At 39.4% G+C, this 17,908-nt stretch overlaps 1 protein-coding gene across 6 annotated transcripts in view; it reads right to left on the bottom strand.

The window, feature by feature from the left end:
* The window catches only part of TRIP12 (thyroid hormone receptor interactor 12), a 77,783-nt gene that overhangs the window by 20,564 nt on the left and 39,311 nt on the right, over positions 1-17,908 (bottom strand). For 5 of the 6 annotated variants that reach the window (XM_058030749.1, XM_058030752.1, XM_058030754.1 and 2 more), the window contains 17 exons: positions 12,758-12,863; positions 11,381-11,517; positions 10,372-10,455; positions 8,926-9,021; positions 7,818-7,966; positions 7,467-7,502; positions 7,287-7,382; positions 6,774-6,866; positions 6,473-6,634; positions 4,812-4,880; positions 4,533-4,698; positions 3,715-3,832; positions 3,418-3,574; positions 2,959-3,112; positions 2,203-2,431; positions 1,383-1,501; positions 638-845 (listed from right to left, as the gene is read on the bottom strand). In XM_058030749.1, coding sequence (XP_057886732.1) covers positions 638-845; positions 1,383-1,501; positions 2,203-2,431; positions 2,959-3,112; positions 3,418-3,574; positions 3,715-3,832; positions 4,533-4,698; positions 4,812-4,880; positions 6,473-6,634; positions 6,774-6,866; positions 7,287-7,382; positions 7,467-7,502; positions 7,818-7,966; positions 8,926-9,021; positions 10,372-10,455; positions 11,381-11,517; positions 12,758-12,863 — 2,179 coding nt within the window. The remainder of the gene's footprint in view (positions 1-637; positions 846-1,382; positions 1,502-2,202; positions 2,432-2,958; positions 3,113-3,417; positions 3,575-3,714; positions 3,833-4,532; positions 4,699-4,811; positions 4,881-6,472; positions 6,635-6,773; positions 6,867-7,286; positions 7,383-7,466; positions 7,503-7,817; positions 7,967-8,925; positions 9,022-10,371; positions 10,456-11,380; positions 11,518-12,757; positions 12,864-17,908) is intronic. The other variant, XM_058030753.1, reaches the window with a different exon arrangement.

Genomic DNA, 17,908 nt, shown 5'->3' with positions numbered 1-17,908 from the left:
ACATGCCTCCCCTACAAAAGCACAGAAAACACTTCTCAAACAATTTGTGGCATAGAAATGCCATCATCTTCTACTCATCAATCACTACATTTCACAAGTTCACATATTTCAATTCTTGTTTAAAGTGACAAATATTTGACCTTTAAAATAAGAGCAAACTAGTAATTTATTCCTACACTGTATTTTAATTCTACAAGTGTTCAAAATTATTGCCTTTCAAGAAAACTTAAGGACAATTTATTTTTTCTCCGGTCTCCAGCAGAAAGGAACCATGCTCCATAGCTCTGAAAGAATCACTGTCCTCAACAGTTAGATGTGAGATTACAAGCTGTTGCTCTTGACAGTCTCCTAAACCAGAAAATTATTTAATATAATTGTGACCTAACTATTGGGTCACTGCTTTATTTCCTCTTTTAAACATTTAATATAAAATGTATCAAAACTACCCATTGAAAAATTCAACATCACTCCAATTTAGTTCTTTTGAGGAAAATACCACAGTGAAATGCAGATGACAATGCGGGCAGCCCATGTTACCCCAGACAATTTTTTACAAAAATAAGGTAAGAAAAAGCCAACACCCCACAAGAAAGCACCAAAGGCAGAATGCAGATTACGCTTCACGAAGTGTACTTACCCCTGTGGGCTCAGATCCAAGGAATCCTCCCGGCTGTGCTGCAAGCTGGGAGAGCCCAGATCTGCAGCTGCATTGCTGGCAGCAGTGGCTGTCCCAGTACTTATGGTTGTAGTGGTTCCCAGCGTCCCTGACCCATTGGTGCATACTTTTGGGGGGCTTGTTAGCAAAGCCTCAGACTCTGCCAAGTTTTTCACTTGGTGCATCACCCCTTAGAGAAAGAAAAGATCTTGGTTTGGTGGGTTGGTAGGGGGAGAGGAGGGGTGGGGTAGAGATGTGGTGGCAGGAACAAGGGTGTTTGAAAATGTAGAACAGAATGCTACTTGAACCTCTGCTTTGAATATGACAGTATTTGCTCACCCCACCCATCAATACCAAGCTTTAAAAGCAGTTCAATCTTTTCTTCAAAAAGTTAACCTACACAGTTTAAAAATAAAAAATTAGAGCAGTATGAACAGTAGCTAAAGAAACCCCAAGTGCAAAGACAAGTACAAAGACTTCTTCAGCCTAAGTGAGTTCACCAGTATCCAGTAAGCCTGTACAAACTTGCTTCAGACTCTGAAAGCACAAGCTTGTTTCCTCCAGAGTCTGGGCCAGCTCCTCCCTAGTAGTATAAAGACATCTTGCACAGGTCTGCCTTTATTACTGAAGAACAATACTCAACTTTTACAGCTTGGGAAAAGTGGACACACATTTTTAAAATTCTACATAAAGAGGTGAAGAGAAAAAAAAAGAAACCACGATTTACCTTCTCTTCTGAAGTAAACACTAAAAATGTCAGGTAACTTTTGCATTAAAATCTCTGCCATCTGCAGGGCTCCAACTACTATCTTAAGGTCTTGACTCGACAGCATGGAGGCAATATGACTAAAACAGATAATTTATTAGAATTAGCTTTGTGGGGTTTTGGCTGAGTTTTTATTTTTAAATCAAGTCAGTTCATCTTGCATACAGCACTGGAGACTGAAAGCAAACAAACTTCACAATGCTTTTATAAAAGCTATCAATAAAAAGACTGAAACAGCTCTCTTCCTACCTATATCACTTTTATGAAGTTTTAACCTAGCATAAAGGAGTGAGTCTTTTATAAACATGTTCTGGAACTCAGTACTGTCTCTGAAAAACTATTTGGTTTATTTTCCAGTTGCATCCTCAGATCCCCAACTTTACCTGTAACATGTAGGAGAGGTTTCATGAATAAAACTTACCAGTTGAATGCTATTAGTGTCTGTTACTGTTCACACTGTATTACCTCAAAGTTATCTTGCTCTCAGAATTTCATAGGCAAGTCTTAGAAATCAAAAAACCAATAAAGGAAATATTTGACACTCCTAGTACACACAGCCAGAGGCCACCTAAGTTTCCAATAAGAATGTCTAGCATTGGCAACTACTGTAAAATCTATGATGCAAAAAAAATCCTGCAGAGCTGGCAGCCTCAGCTTTTGAAAAATAAGTAACACTTCTAAAGTATAATTTTCCCCTGAAAAAGATGATTCAAAGAAAGTAATCTAAAGTTTGAGCTGTAAGCTCAAAATTAGTTTCATTTGCAGCACTTAAAGAACCCACCTTGAAACAGCATGGTTTTTCAGCACATCCTTCAGAAGTTCAGCATCAGCAAAATAAATTATCCTAAGAATTGCTCTAAGGCACTTGTGTCTAACAGCAGGTCCAGCTGAAGAACTATATACTTCATAAAGAACACCAAACAGTGTTTTGATAAAGGATTTTGCCAGTTCTGGGTCCTCTTTCATTAATTGTGCTCGAGCATCATCCTTCTTCAATTCCGAATGTCCACCTGTGAGAAAGTGCACAACAAATCACTGGACAACCTTTGCATCTCTGCTCTGACGATTACTTTCTTTTGTTAAAACTGATTCAGTTCAGCTCTCAAATTGAGAAAATTCAAGAACCAGAAGTCAAAGTGAGTAAGAAGGTACAAAACTTCCCCTTTCAAGGAGTTTAATATTTTTTTTCTTCAGTTTTTTTATGTATTTCTGTATAACAGTAAGAAGCCCTCAGAGTCTTCCTTAAATAAAAGAGCTGTAAGAACAGAACTGTTTCAGAAATCCCAAGCCAGGAACACCCCCAGCTCCCTCTTAGTTTGATACTTTTTCAGGTCCCAGGAGGAGCTTACATGTTAAAAAGCACACATGTCAATAGTATAAGCTTTGTTATGAAATTTTCTACATTCATGTAAATCAGAATAGTTTGATGTTCCACAGAAGCCATAAGAAATTTATTCATTAAGAAGTAAATGGCTGCACAACCCAACATATATTAGCCACAGCTAGAGAGCCCAGGTGTTTGTTGAGCTGTACTTACTAGTGTTTGTACTGGCTAAAGGGTTTGGTTTTCGCTGAATGGCACGAGCTGTTCCAGTATCCTCATTTATTTGCTGCATAGAGTTAAAATCAATAGTATAGACACGCCCAAGCGTAGACAGGCTTATCTCATCCTCACCAACCTGATGAGCTGCCTAAAATCAAGGAAGAATATAAAGTTAAGAAACCCCTAATAAACAGAAAACTATATAAAAGGTGAGGAGAGGGGTAACAGAGTAGGAAAAACAGTGAAAGAAATTCAATAAGAACAGCAAATAAGTGATTTGGTATGGCTGAACACCAAAATAGTGCAATATTACAGCAGGATGTTTGAGGAAACTTGTGTTTCTTACTCAAAGATCAGGAGTGGTATTTTTAAAGACAGAGAAAGCACTCAATTCCCTATACAACCGCATGCAGATTTGAAAAGCATCACCACACAAAAGTGTGGAATTACTACCTCTATTATCCGACTATCAATCCTGTTATAGGGATGCCAGAGACCCCTGTCATCTCGCCATTGCCATATTGCACCATCTGTATTTTGTGCATTTCCTTTCTTTAGCATAGTATCAACAGCAAAGATCCCCTCTTTTGGCAGGCAAGGCATCAGTTCACTGTAAAGAACATTAAAACAGTATTTTACTACAAGTATGCAATCAAGTCCATCTAAGCTGAAAACTCTTCGCCTTATTTTAGTCAAGTTAAGGATTTTAACATACCAACCACACCCAAAACCTAGCACTGCAAGACTTACCAGATAAGAGAAGTAAGTTCATAAAGTTCTTGAGGACTTCGTGGAACAAGGTCAATTTGTTCTTGACAACTCCCATTTGAGGCTCCACAAAGGAGGAAGTGAAGCGTTTCTGCAATATCTATAAAAAATTATTATTCATGAGACTGCCTGCATCAGATATGGATTCCATTTTCTGTTGGACACTACACAGAGGTATTTACTGCCCAAAGCAAACAGAGAGTGGACTATAGGACAAAAGTGTTTCTTTGAACACTAAGAAATGTGCTTGTTCTCAGGTCTGGACTTAGTGGCTTTTTTGGGTTTGTTTCTTTGCTTTAAGGGACAACTAGGGCAGAAATACCACTCAATATACAGGACACAGAAGAAAACAGGGAAAGATACAGGGCAGATGAAGGGGTCAGTCAAAATTTGTGAGATGGAACAAAGAAAAAATGTGACAACTAAGACAGCTCTACACCAATTACTTTTGTCAATATTTTCCCCTAGAAGAAGTACTTAAAGCACATCGTTCCTCCACAAGGTCACAACTAAGAAAAGAATTATTTAGCTTGTATTGGAATGAGAATAGCCTGTGCAGCCAATACAGACTCAAAATTAAGTGAGCACTGCAGTGGCAACAGCTAGGAAAAAGGATAAAAACCCCTCTGGATAAAAGCTTTCAAAAAAATTTAAACAACTTTTTATCCCAGGGGAAACATAGTAAGAGAGAGAAAAACTGAAAGAACAGAATATTTATATAACCAAGTGCATAGAGGTCCACACTGACTGTAAGCATTCAAATGAACAGACCCCCTAGAACATGGAAAGTAAGAACTCACTTTGCTTCATAAGCTGGACTGCAAGTGTGGGGCAGTTGGAGCACATCAGGGAGAACATGCGCACCACCATGATGAACATTCCTGAGCTCAGGATAGGAGGTGTCACGACCAGGAGCTGCTGGATATTTGTCAACAAGTCCTTGGAAGCAACCTGCTGCAGCAAGTTCTTCAAGGAGGGAACAACAAAATGGGAAACATTAGTCCTTGAAAGGTGAGCCCTCAAGAGAAACAGGGTGGGTGGAGAAGAAAGCAGAAGTGCACCCCCATCCACTCCCTTACCTCTTCATGCTGGAAGTTGTCCACTAGCCGTGCAAAACACAGACAAGTGCTTTCAACAGACTTTTTGTCCTGTTATAAGAAAGTTTTATTTAAATTGGAATATTTTAACCTGCATTAGAACATGCTGCCATTTTGAGGCATTCATAAAATTTCTCCAAAAGGGCCAGTCTAATCACATTTTACACAACATTACAGGTCTCACTTTTCAACTCACTGACAGTCTTAACTGACCTCCTGATACAGCTGTGCTTCCTACATATTCCCTGGGAAACACCCCCCCTCTTGCAACACAAATATCTTTAGGGACCTTTAGAGATTAATAAATTGATCTCTAAATAGTCCTTCTGGATTCTGAAAGGAGGAAACAATAGGGAAAAACTGAAGTAACAGGAGTTATAGATAATAAGCAGGAGTGAACACTATTCTACAGACTACATGAAGCCTGATTTTGCTATTATGCAGCACATACAACACAGCAAATTCAAAGACACAAGTAAAGACTGCCTTGAAAACAGCTCTGGTTAAAAGTTCAATGAAATGCTCAAAAAAGTTCACCTGAACTTAATAAAACACTAACTGTAAGGGAAGAGGTTAGCCTGAGAGATTAAGCCTCCATCCTTGGAGATACTTAAAAACAGAAAAAAAAAACTCATCTGGACATGCTCCTGACAATCTGCTCTAGCTCAGCTTGCAGGGGAACTAGGACTAGGTAACAGGGCTCTCTTCCAACCTCAACTATTTTGTTAAGAGCTAACGCAAGATTCTTTTCCAGAAAATTTCCACTTCAAAATTTCTTGAAATCTTACTTTGGTGGGTTGTAGCTTCTCTTCAGAGATCAGGATCAGTACTTGTCCCTACTACTGGTGAGAATGATGCTTCCTGTTTCTAGAGTACAATCTAAAGCTGTCATTTGGCTTCTTAGAAGCTGCCTCAAAGATTCAAGCAGTCTTTCAGCAAGACGATGTAGGCAAAATTAAGAACAGCACAAGAATACATAAAACCATTACCTGGAAGCTTCCAATTATTTGTATTTGTTAACAAACAAAATATTTCTCCTTTTTCATCTTTTTAACAGGGATCTGCCAACCAAGCAGATCACCAAAAATCTCTTTTGGAGCAGCAGTTATTGTAGGTGCTCATTTATAAACACAGCAGCACTGCATGATACGTAGCCCTTAGGAGCCCCTTGATTTCAGAATCATCATTTCAAACTACTGTACAAAAGCAGGAACTTTTAAAAAATGCCATAAAATCCCCCAGAAAGTTAAAGCACAAAAAACCCACAAAAGCTGAAACAGAGGGTGTTCTGATTTAAAGTGGGAGAGAACCTTGTAACGCATCTGTTAAGAAAAAATAAAACCAGTAATGCTACTGGACTTCCTCTTACTGATATCCTTGTTCTTACAAGGACTACAAAACAATTACTTATGCTTTGAGTTAAAGTATCTTATTTGTCTTGTTTTATAAAATGTCACAGTTACAGAACCACAGAAGGTCCATATGTACATTGGTATATCAGAACCTGACAGTATAGAAATGCGAACTCAATTATCACCTTGCAAAGGCAAATAATACACAGCAAAGAAACAGGTATCTGAAGACATCTTTAAACTGCTTTCAGATCAAAATCAAGATGTTCCATTTTTTAAACAACTTCTTACCTGATGGGTTAGCCTTTGTGTTAGCAGTGGCAAAGAGTCTGCCACAAAGTGAAACTCATCAGGTGTTATACTCTGGCAGCAGTTGGCAGCAATAGCTAGTGCATTCCTTTGTGCATTTATACTGAAGAATTCCAGATACAGCAAACAGTCTGCCAACCCACCCTGTAACAAAACAAACAAACATTTTCACTCTCAGTACTGCTGAAGTCACAGAAAGTTGTTTTCTTATTTCATCTTCACAGAAGATCACAAAGATGTAGAGCTGGCAGAGGCAAACCTGCCCTGTTTTGGTTGTACTTACTGCCTGCAGAATGGCTTTACTGTGTCTGCGTGACAACATCTCCAGGGCTGTGAGCGCCTGCTCTGCCACATCAATGCACTGGATAACTTGCAGCTACAAGAAAACAAAAAAGCTGTACATCAGCTTCTAAACAGATTTTCAAAAATAATCGTATTAACACTCAGATACACAGCCTCTACCAAGACCCATATGCTAATGAAGCCAGCTCTGACTAAGTCCGACAGTCTGAGGCTACCCCAGCCACGGAGCTACTCCAAGGGGTAACAGTTCATTTATTTACACATTTTGTATGTTTGTGACACCAATCCAACAAAAAGTTTTCAGGGAAGGAGAGAGCACTTTTCAGTAAGGGTGGGAGCAAAGATTAAGCCTGGCTTTAGAAGCTTATCATGCACTTTTCTATTATCTTGTAAACCAGGAAAAGAAGCCACTATCTTAATGGAATTTTCTCAAGTTAAAACAAACTATATAATCCCCTCATGTTGTTCTATCACTGTTTTAATTTCATTTTACCTTTTCCAAGAAGACAGGAATGGCATCTACCACTACAGCAGATGATCTGGGAAGTGCTTCCATCATGTATGTTAAGGCCCGACACGCATGATTCATCTATTAAATACACAGATATTTGATTTTAAGTTCAGATAACATTTTAATATTTCAAAAGCTTCTTAAATATCACAAACTACTTACAATGTCAAAGTTGTGCTCCATCTGCAGCAGTGTTATCTGTTTAAAAAAAAAGTATTGTTTGTTTAAAAAAATGTATCTAGATGATATCATAAAAAGGGTACAAATCACTACAGTAGCTTTTGAGTCAGGATTTTGGATAGTTAGTAAGAATTCCAAAAGAACCACTGCCTATTCATGAGCTATTAAAAATTAATAGACTATAAAATTTAGCAAAACATCCTCTCAAAACCAAATAAGATAGATAGACACACACACATTAAGAAGACAATATAAATAGTGATGATTTAATTTAATCAAGACATTGAGTGAAATATTATATCTTACAACAGAAATCTGAGATTAAATCTTTACCAAAGCTGGTACAACACTCTTGACTGGAAATCCTCCTAATGTTTCTTCATTTCCCATAACCAACAGCTGGCACATCTCAATCACTGCCTGTAGTTGCTGACTTTCATCAGTGGCTTGGAGACCTTGTAAAAGCTGTTGAGCTTTAGAACCTAGATATCCAGAAAATAATTTAGGAAAAAAGATATTAGAAAGTGTACAAGGGAACTGTTATGCTATACTTCTGCCAGAGTGGAAGACCAGAGATAGTTTGTTTTCCTCTGTATTTGTAGTTTCATTTCCTTTCCCTGTCATAAAAAGGGGGAATAGGGTAGGGAGACAAAAATCTCACTCTTGGCTGCCTTTCCAGTGCAGACTGGTCAGCACAGGGAGTCCGCCACACTGCTCAGCACAGCCATCTTGCCAACCTACAGCAGGAACCCACACCACCCCACCTTTGTGCAGCACCCCCAGTTAATACAGCACATGGAGCACCCATGAGACCCCATCCTCTTCTTGGCATGCAGTGTAACAGGCTGCCTCTGGCTCTCCTGGGAAGCCAGACATGGGCTGGAAGGTGCACATCTCATCCAGCTGCATAGGGCAGACCTGGTGCAACAAGTCTGACCCACATTCTCACTGACACAACGTCTGAAGGAAATCCATTCTGTCCAAAACTGAAGACACTTTTGAAACTAAAACCAACATAATAACTTAGAACTGACATACACTAATTGTTTTAAAGCTAGCTTAAGCATTTGTTTAAAGCTAGCAAAAAACCCAAGGGGGTTGGAGAGGTCTTTTGTTAAGCAGCCCATCATGCAAAAGAAAAAGATAAGGAATGGGTGAAAAGGCAAGAACCCTCCCTTCCCCACCTAGAAGGGAACATTAAGATGCCCCAAAAAAGAAAAGCAAAGAAATACAGCTAAGGCAAATTTTTCTTCCTTAAAGGAAGACAAGCAAATTAGAATTGTTGACAAGTGGTCTAGCACTATCATGACATACAAGTCTCCAACATGTAAAATACTATATTAAACTATGAAGCTAATACAAATATTAGATTTACTACTGGCTGAATTCTACTAGTCTGGAAGTGGAAAGAATTAAGTCAAATTAGACAAACTTTGCTTACTAGCTCCACTTCCAATTGTCCTGTGGAAGAGCTGCGACATCCGAGGACCAAGAGGGCCAAACAGGTGAGGAGGAAGACCCCTAGCCTCTAATAGAGCTAAAAGCAAACAGAGGATAACAGCCATTGTCAAAGCTTCTATGTATATTTTTAAAAGCTTAAATTCCGTGATGTTATCATTTAAGACTACTAGAATGTTGATATTTAAAGAGTTAGGATTAGATGATTGCAGCTACCTCGATTTTGAAAAAACACCAAAAAGATGACCTTAAAGGAACAAGTAACTGATTTTTGTTTGTGTCAGAGCAGTAAGGTCCTTTACAAAGTCACCCGCTGAGTTTGCACAGCTGTGTATTTCACAAAAGTAACCTCATCTATTAAACTGTTATAAGCCTAGAGCCAGAGCAGCAGATACATCAGGCTGCAATTTCAAAGCTGAACTCAAACTACACAGAATAGGTTAAGCTTATCTTCATGTTTTCAGGACCTGCAGGCACTACTACTCTGAAAAAAATGGCACTGAAAAACAGGTTCAACAGCCTTATTTGTTGATGAGCAGGAGAGGAAGAACTCTGGTAAGTATTACAGGGTTTCTCTTCTGATTGATTTTTAACACTTTGTTACAGTACTGTTACTTAAGCTAAACTAAGTGGGTGATTCTGATTTTTATTGCAAGCAACCATCACTACTGCTGATCATTAATAGTGAAAACCAATTTAGCCCAATATTTCTAATGCATACCTATACTTGCTAAGAACTATAAGCAAGTGAACAGATACTGACAGCACTCCCACATTAAATATACAGATTAACAAACACCTGTCATTTGCAAGGGAGATGATGATCTCAGGACTCCCTGCAATGTAGTAGCAAAATCATTAGACCAGTTGCAGGACATGCATATTCAGTTTATACCTGTCATACTCTCTGGTTTTGAGAGACCAGGCTTCTTTAGCCCAAGCACAAAAGCAAGCATTTTAAGAACATTCAGACTTTTTTTGGTCAAAGCTTACAGCAACATGGGCATCAATGACAAGCACAAAAAAAAATGTTATCCAGAAGCAGGCAGAGTATAGTAGGCCTAACCTACCCTGTAAACTTAAAACATGCTTGCAAAGAATATTTTCATATTTGAGCTTACACACTTGATAGGACTGAGTTCTCAGTTCTCTCCCCTCCACCTCCTCATAGGAAACTATCAGAAGTAGGGTATTACACACCATTTAAATGAATAAAGACACTATCCCACCCCCTTCTCCAGACATCCTTGCATCTTTTGTGAATTAAGGGCTTGTAAATCCCTGCTTCAGAATTACTGTGAGCAGAAACACATTCACAGACACTGAAACAAAATAGAGCCTTCTCACTTCAATGTAATACAGAATTTGTGTAGGTATGGTTATTTACAGGCTAACAAACAAAAAGGTAAATTAGTGACAACTTTTATACCTTGTAGTCTTCCCATCTCAGAATCATCTGACTCACTTTCTCCAGAAGTTGTCATACCTACAGCTCCAGCAACAGAACTAGAAGCTAAAGGAACAATAAGAGATTAATTAATACAAGCTACAGTGTCTTTAAAGCCACAAAACCCACATCCAAATAAGGCTCCACCATCAAAACCGCACTCTGCATTTAGTGCTGCCACCCGCAAACTCCTGTAAAACTTACAATTTAAAACAGAGCAGTCTAGAGTTCTAGTATTTACAAAAGCTGAAGAGAATGGCTTTATCAACACAAGATAATGAAAAAAAAAAATACAGCTAAGTCCATAAAATTAAGTTTCAGACAGATTTACCTGTATCCTTAACAAATGTATACCCTTCTTAATTGAGTATTATGCTATAGTTTCCATACTACTTTCTGTACTCACTCTCAGAGTGAGTTATAGCATAGAATGTTTAGTATTTTCTACCATTCAGTATAATCACTGCATAGTTCCTTTGAGCTCACTAATTATGGTCAATTGATAAAATTATCATCTAAAAGAACTGTGCAAGTAACAGAATTCAACTGGTCACAAATTTCTCCAGTACACACATGTTTGCAATTTCAACAGAAAAGGTGTAGAATATTCAAGTAGTTTCAACAGTGATTTACAGGTAATGCTTGCCTTCTCTATTCTGAACAGTTTTATGTCTTTTCAGTTGATGATATTCATGCTGGTATTTATCAGCAGAAGTTACTTTTTTTTAAAAGTAGCAGAAGCTTAAAAGCTAACATCTGGATTACTGGATATAGTTTGGATACTACAAAAAAGCATAACTGAAACATGTACCAAATAGCCAAAAAAATCACGTTCGAATATAAGGATCCCTCTGACTCAAACACCTTCCAGCATTATTTACCAGCTTAAACAACTGCTCTTCAGAACTTCATCCATTTAACTACTTTTAAATGCTTAGAATTTTATACTAGCAACTGTGCAAAAAATTCCTTAGTTTAAGTTCTTTTTCACCTGCAGCTCCCTGGGGAGGTTCATCTGTCCGTGCAGCTGAAGAGTTAACTCCATCCTGGTTGTTGTCAGGATCAGCCATCTTCTCCTGTCGGCGAGCTTCAGCTGCTCCTCTTTTGCCCAGGCCAGAGCCTCGCCGACTAAAAAGTTTCAAAAAACGAAATTTCAGACCTTGTGAACTAAAATAAGAGATTTACTAATGCAAGCCTACTAAAGACTATAAAATCTTTATGTACATCACTGCCACAACATTGTACAAATGAGCAATTTGTGGAAGAATCAATCTTCATAAAATTATCCAACCTCTCTGTACACTCCCTGTCCTGCACCATGGCAGTGATTTGTTTATACTAAGGCATTAAACATTTCAAGACCAGGCAGTGTACTAAAATATAACAGAGAAAACGAGCAAGGTTAAAGTGACTGTTAGTTATAAGTCATACACACATTTGAGAAGGCTGATGATTGAGGCCAATGAACATCTTTACAGGAAGTTCTGAACTACTAAAAGCAAGAAGACGACTCTGACATTCAACTTGGTTTTCAGAGTCAGAACAAGCTTGAGAGGATGAGTCTATTTAGATTTGCAGTTCTAAACACTACAGCGTCCATCGCCACAAATACATCTGCCTTCAAAGTAAACAGTCAAATTCAAATACGCACTTGACAACAAAATCAAGACTCCAGAAGTGGTTTTTTAATGGTGTGGAAGGGGGAAAAGAGGATGTGCTAGAAGTACTAAACAACCTAGGCATAAGAACAAAAATAAAGCTTGTTAAGGCTTCCTACATTTAGTCCCACAATATATGCAACTACAGAAGTTTATTGCATCACAGGATACATAAACTCTCCCCTCCCGTTTCATCTACCAGCTGTTTAAAATTACTAATTCAGGACTACTCCTCCTCCTACTTCTACTACCAAGAAGTACATTAAGTACTTAGATGCAGTTCAGACGAAACTGCTGACAAGCTGAGTCAGCTTAACAGTGCCCCTATTAAAACTGACTCCTGTGTGGTACCATGAAGACTTCTTTTTCAAAACAATTATCTATTTCACTATTCATGAGACAGTAGTTCAGCACTACTGTCTCTCTTCTTAAACACTTTTCTAAGGACAGGATTACTTAAGTTTGTGATGCTGGCTTTGGCTGTTTCTCTTCCTCCACCTCCACAGCTGGGGGACTTACTGGAAGTCTGATGGTGAAAAACTCTATGAGCTATCTATGACACCAGTGTACAGAGTAATCCAGCAGGCCTGAAAAGCTACAGCTGCTTCTACAACAGCCAAGTCAGAGACAGCCAAGGCCAATTGTCATGCATGGAAATGACATGAATACCAGCTCACTGTAGTAACAAGTTTCATTTCTTCAAGTTTTACCTGGTGCTAGCACAGGAGCCCGTGGTCTTTTGCCGTGTGCTCCGCCGTAAACTGGGGAGCTCAGCAGGTGGTGATTCACTGCGCTTCTTTGTGGATTTTCTTAGACCTATGCAATATGTAAAGAATTGAGAGTCAACCAGTCTTTAAATACACAGTAGTTCTACAAAGAAATTAAACTTTTATGTACAGAAAACCTCCATGTAGAAGAACAGCTTCTACATAAGAACCACAATAAGCCCACATCAATTGTAGTCAGTCTACATTGAACTGCTACACCAGTAAAAGAAAGTTCGGACATTTACTTTTACTTATTGACTTAAGTAGTACTAAACTCCAAGTTTTCATGTAAGTACCTTTTACTAAACTATATATAACAGCTATAGAGCATTTTTCTCATGCTAAACAGGTATCACATTACGGGATACAAGAGTATTATTTCTACATTTCAGCAATTAAAAGAAGATGCTTTAGGCTTAAACAGAAAAAAAAAGAAACTATATTTCAAGAGGGAAGGCAGTAATGGTTGCAATCTCAAATTTTAGTCAGTTTTATTCACACTGATCTGGCTTAAAAATTACTGTCTTAAATCAGAACCATGCTCTCCTCCAGGAGTCAAGCACTGTCAGTGCTGAGAGCTATCCCAGGTATTATTTGTGCTCCTATTTCAACTACAGCCCCCTCTTACTGTCATAAGGCCATCCTTGATGTAAATAAGCAAGCACATCCTCATGGCTTTGGAAAAGGAGTTCCAGTGTTTAATTTACAAGCATTTCCACCATTGAAAACCGACCCAATTAATAATAATTTTCTCTAGGTGACAAAGCCATTGTTCTGGTAACATCCCAACACAGAACCAGGTTAAACACAGAAAAACCCCATGCAATATAACATTCTCAGATGATTCTCAGCAGGCTTAGTGTCAGGTTGAAATATCCAGTGGCAGCTTCCAAAGCACAAAACTGATAATTTAGGGTAAAAATCAAAAATTTTTATCAGGCCCAGTCTGACATCGCAGTGACCCCATCCACACACCTCCACAATAAATAAACATAATAGAAGAGAACATCATAACACTGAATTCAGACATCTTATTACCAGAACAGATGTAAACAATTCTTAAAAGTAAGTAAGATCACTGCTCCCTCTTCTGGCAACAAAGCAGAAATAAAACTTAAACATGCAATGCATTTGAGTTCAGAAGTTATCAAACTAGCTCCTACTTCCTTAATCCTAAAACATTCCAGGAATGCAGAGTTGTGGTACTGAGGGATGAAATTATAACTATGCAGCTTCTGACTGGATATTTAACAGAAAAGGAAAAGTGATCTATAAAACTACAACTGATCTGGCCAATAATGTGTCCTTTCAAACACCACAGCATATGTGACCCAGAAACACAATGCTGTGTGCAGTTAAGGTCTATGCAGGTGAAGGTTAACCTGATATTCATGTATTTACCACACACTTGGCTTAGCAACTCAAGAAATTTGGCAACCTTAAGAAAAAAAACAATGTTCTGTAATTAAAAGCCACCAAGCACTGAACTGAAGCAGGCAGTCGCTTGAATTTCCACATGGTCTGTACATATAGTGCAAATGTAACTTTTTTGAATATTCAAAAAGTAGCAGCATATTTACTACGTGTGCTTTGAAACCAAAACTGTAAGTTGAAGTTACCACTTCACAGACTCAAACCTTACTTACATATAGTATATGTAACGGTGGGGGTGAGAACAGGACATATGTGACAGGAAAAAACACATCATAACGTAGAGAAACAAGACAAAACTCATTTGAAATGGTTGCAGCAGGATCCCATGCCATAGCTACACTTCACAAGTACTCAGAAGTACAATGATACATCAACATTTCCCTCAGAGTTGGTTGTATTTTACACCAGAAAATGCATTCTTCAACTGGCACTAGGTATAGCACTGTACTACTCCACAGGTAAAATGTGTTGGCCCCACTGAGTTCAGACATACACTTTCTCATATATAACACGCCCCACTGAGTTCAGACATACACTTTCTCATATATAACACACATGGAAAACTAGGTTACTCAGTACCTGTAACACTACAGTGAAATTCTAAGTGAAATGCACTTTTGCTTTACATTAGAATAAAATAATCACCTTGATACAGTAGACTTCACTAGAGGAAAAAAAAACACATTTTCATCCTTTATGTCAGCACACCATTTACTACCTCAAATCTGTGGGTAGTCATTTTCAAGTAATCAAACTTAAGTTAGGTAACTTCATATTAGCTTAGGACAGGCTGTTGATGAGACACCACACATCCACTGTAAGTGAAGGTTGACTTAGCTTGTATCAAAACAGGATTTCTGCTAAGGGCAAGAGTTTCACAAAGCAGCAGAGCCAGCTTAACAGCTCACTGTTGTTTAAAAGTATGGCCCATCCATCTCTTATTTTTCCCAAATCAATCCCAAGATGCATAAAGTACACATCTAACACACTTTCTTGTTTTAGTATTCTGCCAGTTTGGTGAGCTGAGCTTGCTTAAGGGTCAGATGAGTACATACACCATCAAGCAGTAGGACAAAGATGTAATAAAATAGGTTGTCCTTTTCCATAAGTGGCATTAAAAAAATTAGTTGAGCCATCTTTTTAAAGTGAACCACTTCAGAAGGTTGTAGAGAATGTACAGCTACCCACTTACTGCTTGGTGGCTGAGCTGCAGAATACATCACACCTTGAGCATCCAGAAACACTGAGCACATTTTTTCCTGCTGTTCAAGAATGTTCTACTTGGCAGAAGATCTTTCTTTTCCCAAGTCTTTACTTTTCTGTCTCCGAGCATCTACCAGGATACAACTGAGCTTCTACCTCCCCCTATTTATTTTAAAGGCTAAAAGAGAAAGCAAAGAAAGTCCTCTCACAGCATGTTCCTTTGCTGCTGTTCAATGCCACTCTGCCCTTAAGAAGCCTTCTTAATCAACTTTAAGTCAATCATACTCTTACCACCTGCATCTTCTGCAAATCCTTTGAGTCTTCCCAATACCATAACCTCAGGACTGCTAATCTCCAGACTGATTCTTCCTTCCCTCACTCACATAGCCATTAAAATTTGGGATAGCCAGCATAGCCTCCAAACTGAAGGTTAGTCCTGTGTCTTTAGGAGCTGCAGGAGGCTGAAAGTGGCAAGTATTCACCAGTGTTCAGGAAAATGAGATTAAGGATGCCCTGTGTATGCCTGATGGAGGAAAGCACTGGCCACACTGTCACAGACAGACAGCAAGGGTTCCCCTCAATTGGTTTGATGTTCATCTCCAGAAGTTGCTTACTTAGCACCATTTCTGTAATACATACACCAATTGTCACAGACCCACAGGAAGCAACCTTCAGAGACCATCCAACACCACTGCTACGGCAGGTTAACCGGTCACATCCAGGCACATCTTGAGTATCTCCAGAAAAGCAGACTCCATTGTCTCTCTGGGCAGCTGGCTCTACTGCTCTGCCACCCTCCAAGAGGTTTTTCCTCTTAGTCAGTGGAACTTCCTGTATTCAGTTTGTGTCCTCTGCTGTTTGTCCTGGGGCTGGGAATCACTGAAAAAAGAGTCTGGCCTAATCTCTTGACAACCACTCCCGAAGCGTTTGTATGCACTGGTAAGTCATCTTCTCTCCAGGCTAAACAGGCACAGATATCTCAGCCTTTCCTCACCAGAGATGCTCCAGTCCCCTCATGACCTTCATTGCCCTCCACGGGACGTTTTCAGTAGTTCCTTGTCTTCCTTGATCTGGGGAGACCAGAACAGGACACAGCACTCCAGCTGAGGCCTCACCAAGGCAAAGTAGAGGTCAGGATCAACTTCATTGATCTGTTAGAAGTGCTCTTCCTAATGCATCCCAGAATTTTATTTGCCCTCTCAGCCACAAGAGCTCACTGCTGGCTCATGCACCACCTGTTCTCCACCAGGGCGCTCAGGTCCTTCTCCCCAGAGCTGCTTTTCAGCAGGTCAGCTCCTAACCTGCCCTGATGTGTGACCCTGCACTTGCCTTGGAACTTCACCAGGTTCCCCTCCACCCACCTCTGCAGCTTCTCCAGGTTTAGCTGAATGGCAGCACAGCCTCTGGTGTATCAGCCACACCTCTGACTTCTGTATCATCAGGCTTGCTGAGGGTGCACTCTGTCCCCTTATCCAGGTCATTGATGAACCAGCAGAACAGGACTGAACCCAATACTGACGCCCTGCCAGCTACAGGCCTCCAAGTGGACACTGTGTGCTGATCACAACCTCTGAACTCCACCACCCAGTCAGTTTTTAACCCAGTCCATTGTCACACACCTCACCCACACTTCCTGAGCTACAAGGATGCTACAGGAAACAGAGTCAAAAGCCTTGCTGAAGTCAAGACAGACAACATCCACAGCTCTCCCTTCATCTACCTACTTAGCCAGCCAATCAGACTAGTTAAGCATTACTTCCCCTCAGTGAATCCATGTTGACTACTACTGACAACCTTCTTTTACTTCACATGCTTAGAGATGACAATGCAGGATGAGCTCTTCCATCATGTTTCCAGGCATGGAGGTGAGGTTGACCATAGTTCTCAACATCCTTTCCCTTGCGCTTTCTGAAGTGACAATGGCTTTCCTCAGGCATCCCTGCTGTTCCCCATAACCTTTCAAAGATGATGGACAACAGCTTAGCAGTAACATCTGCCAGCTCCTTCAACACTTGTAGGTGCATCCCATCAGGGCCCATAGATTGTGGGTGCCAAGTTTACCTAAATGATCTCTAATCCAAACCCTTCAAAGAAAATCATGTTTAAGCACCTGCAAGAACTTCAAGAGTGAACTTCATAATTAAAGTAGAAGCACAAGCTTTCTTATGGCAGACATATATTGCTTATGCCCTGACATCATCCTATTTTGCATGCCAAGCACTCATGTTTATGAGTCAGAAGGAAAATACATTCAAACAAGCTAAACCTAAAATAGCGCAGCCTAACAAATCAAACTGAAATATCTTAACTTCACATTTAAGTGTGTTTACTTGTCAGCATTTCTTAAGGAAGATTTTGTTGTGCAAAAGAAAAGTTCTGAATGCAGCTGTACTGTAATCACTTATTAAGTCTGAACATATTACTCAAGCCAAAACAAAGTTAAGACAAACTTTCACA

The sequence above is a fragment of the Melospiza georgiana genome, chromosome 10 (genome assembly GCF_028018845.1).
Source record: "Melospiza georgiana isolate bMelGeo1 chromosome 10, bMelGeo1.pri, whole genome shotgun sequence".
NCBI classification, from domain to species: Eukaryota; Metazoa; Chordata; class Aves; order Passeriformes; family Passerellidae; genus Melospiza; species Melospiza georgiana.
The sequence above is the reverse complement of the archived record's forward strand: the minus strand, read 5'-3'. Positions and strand labels throughout refer to the sequence as shown.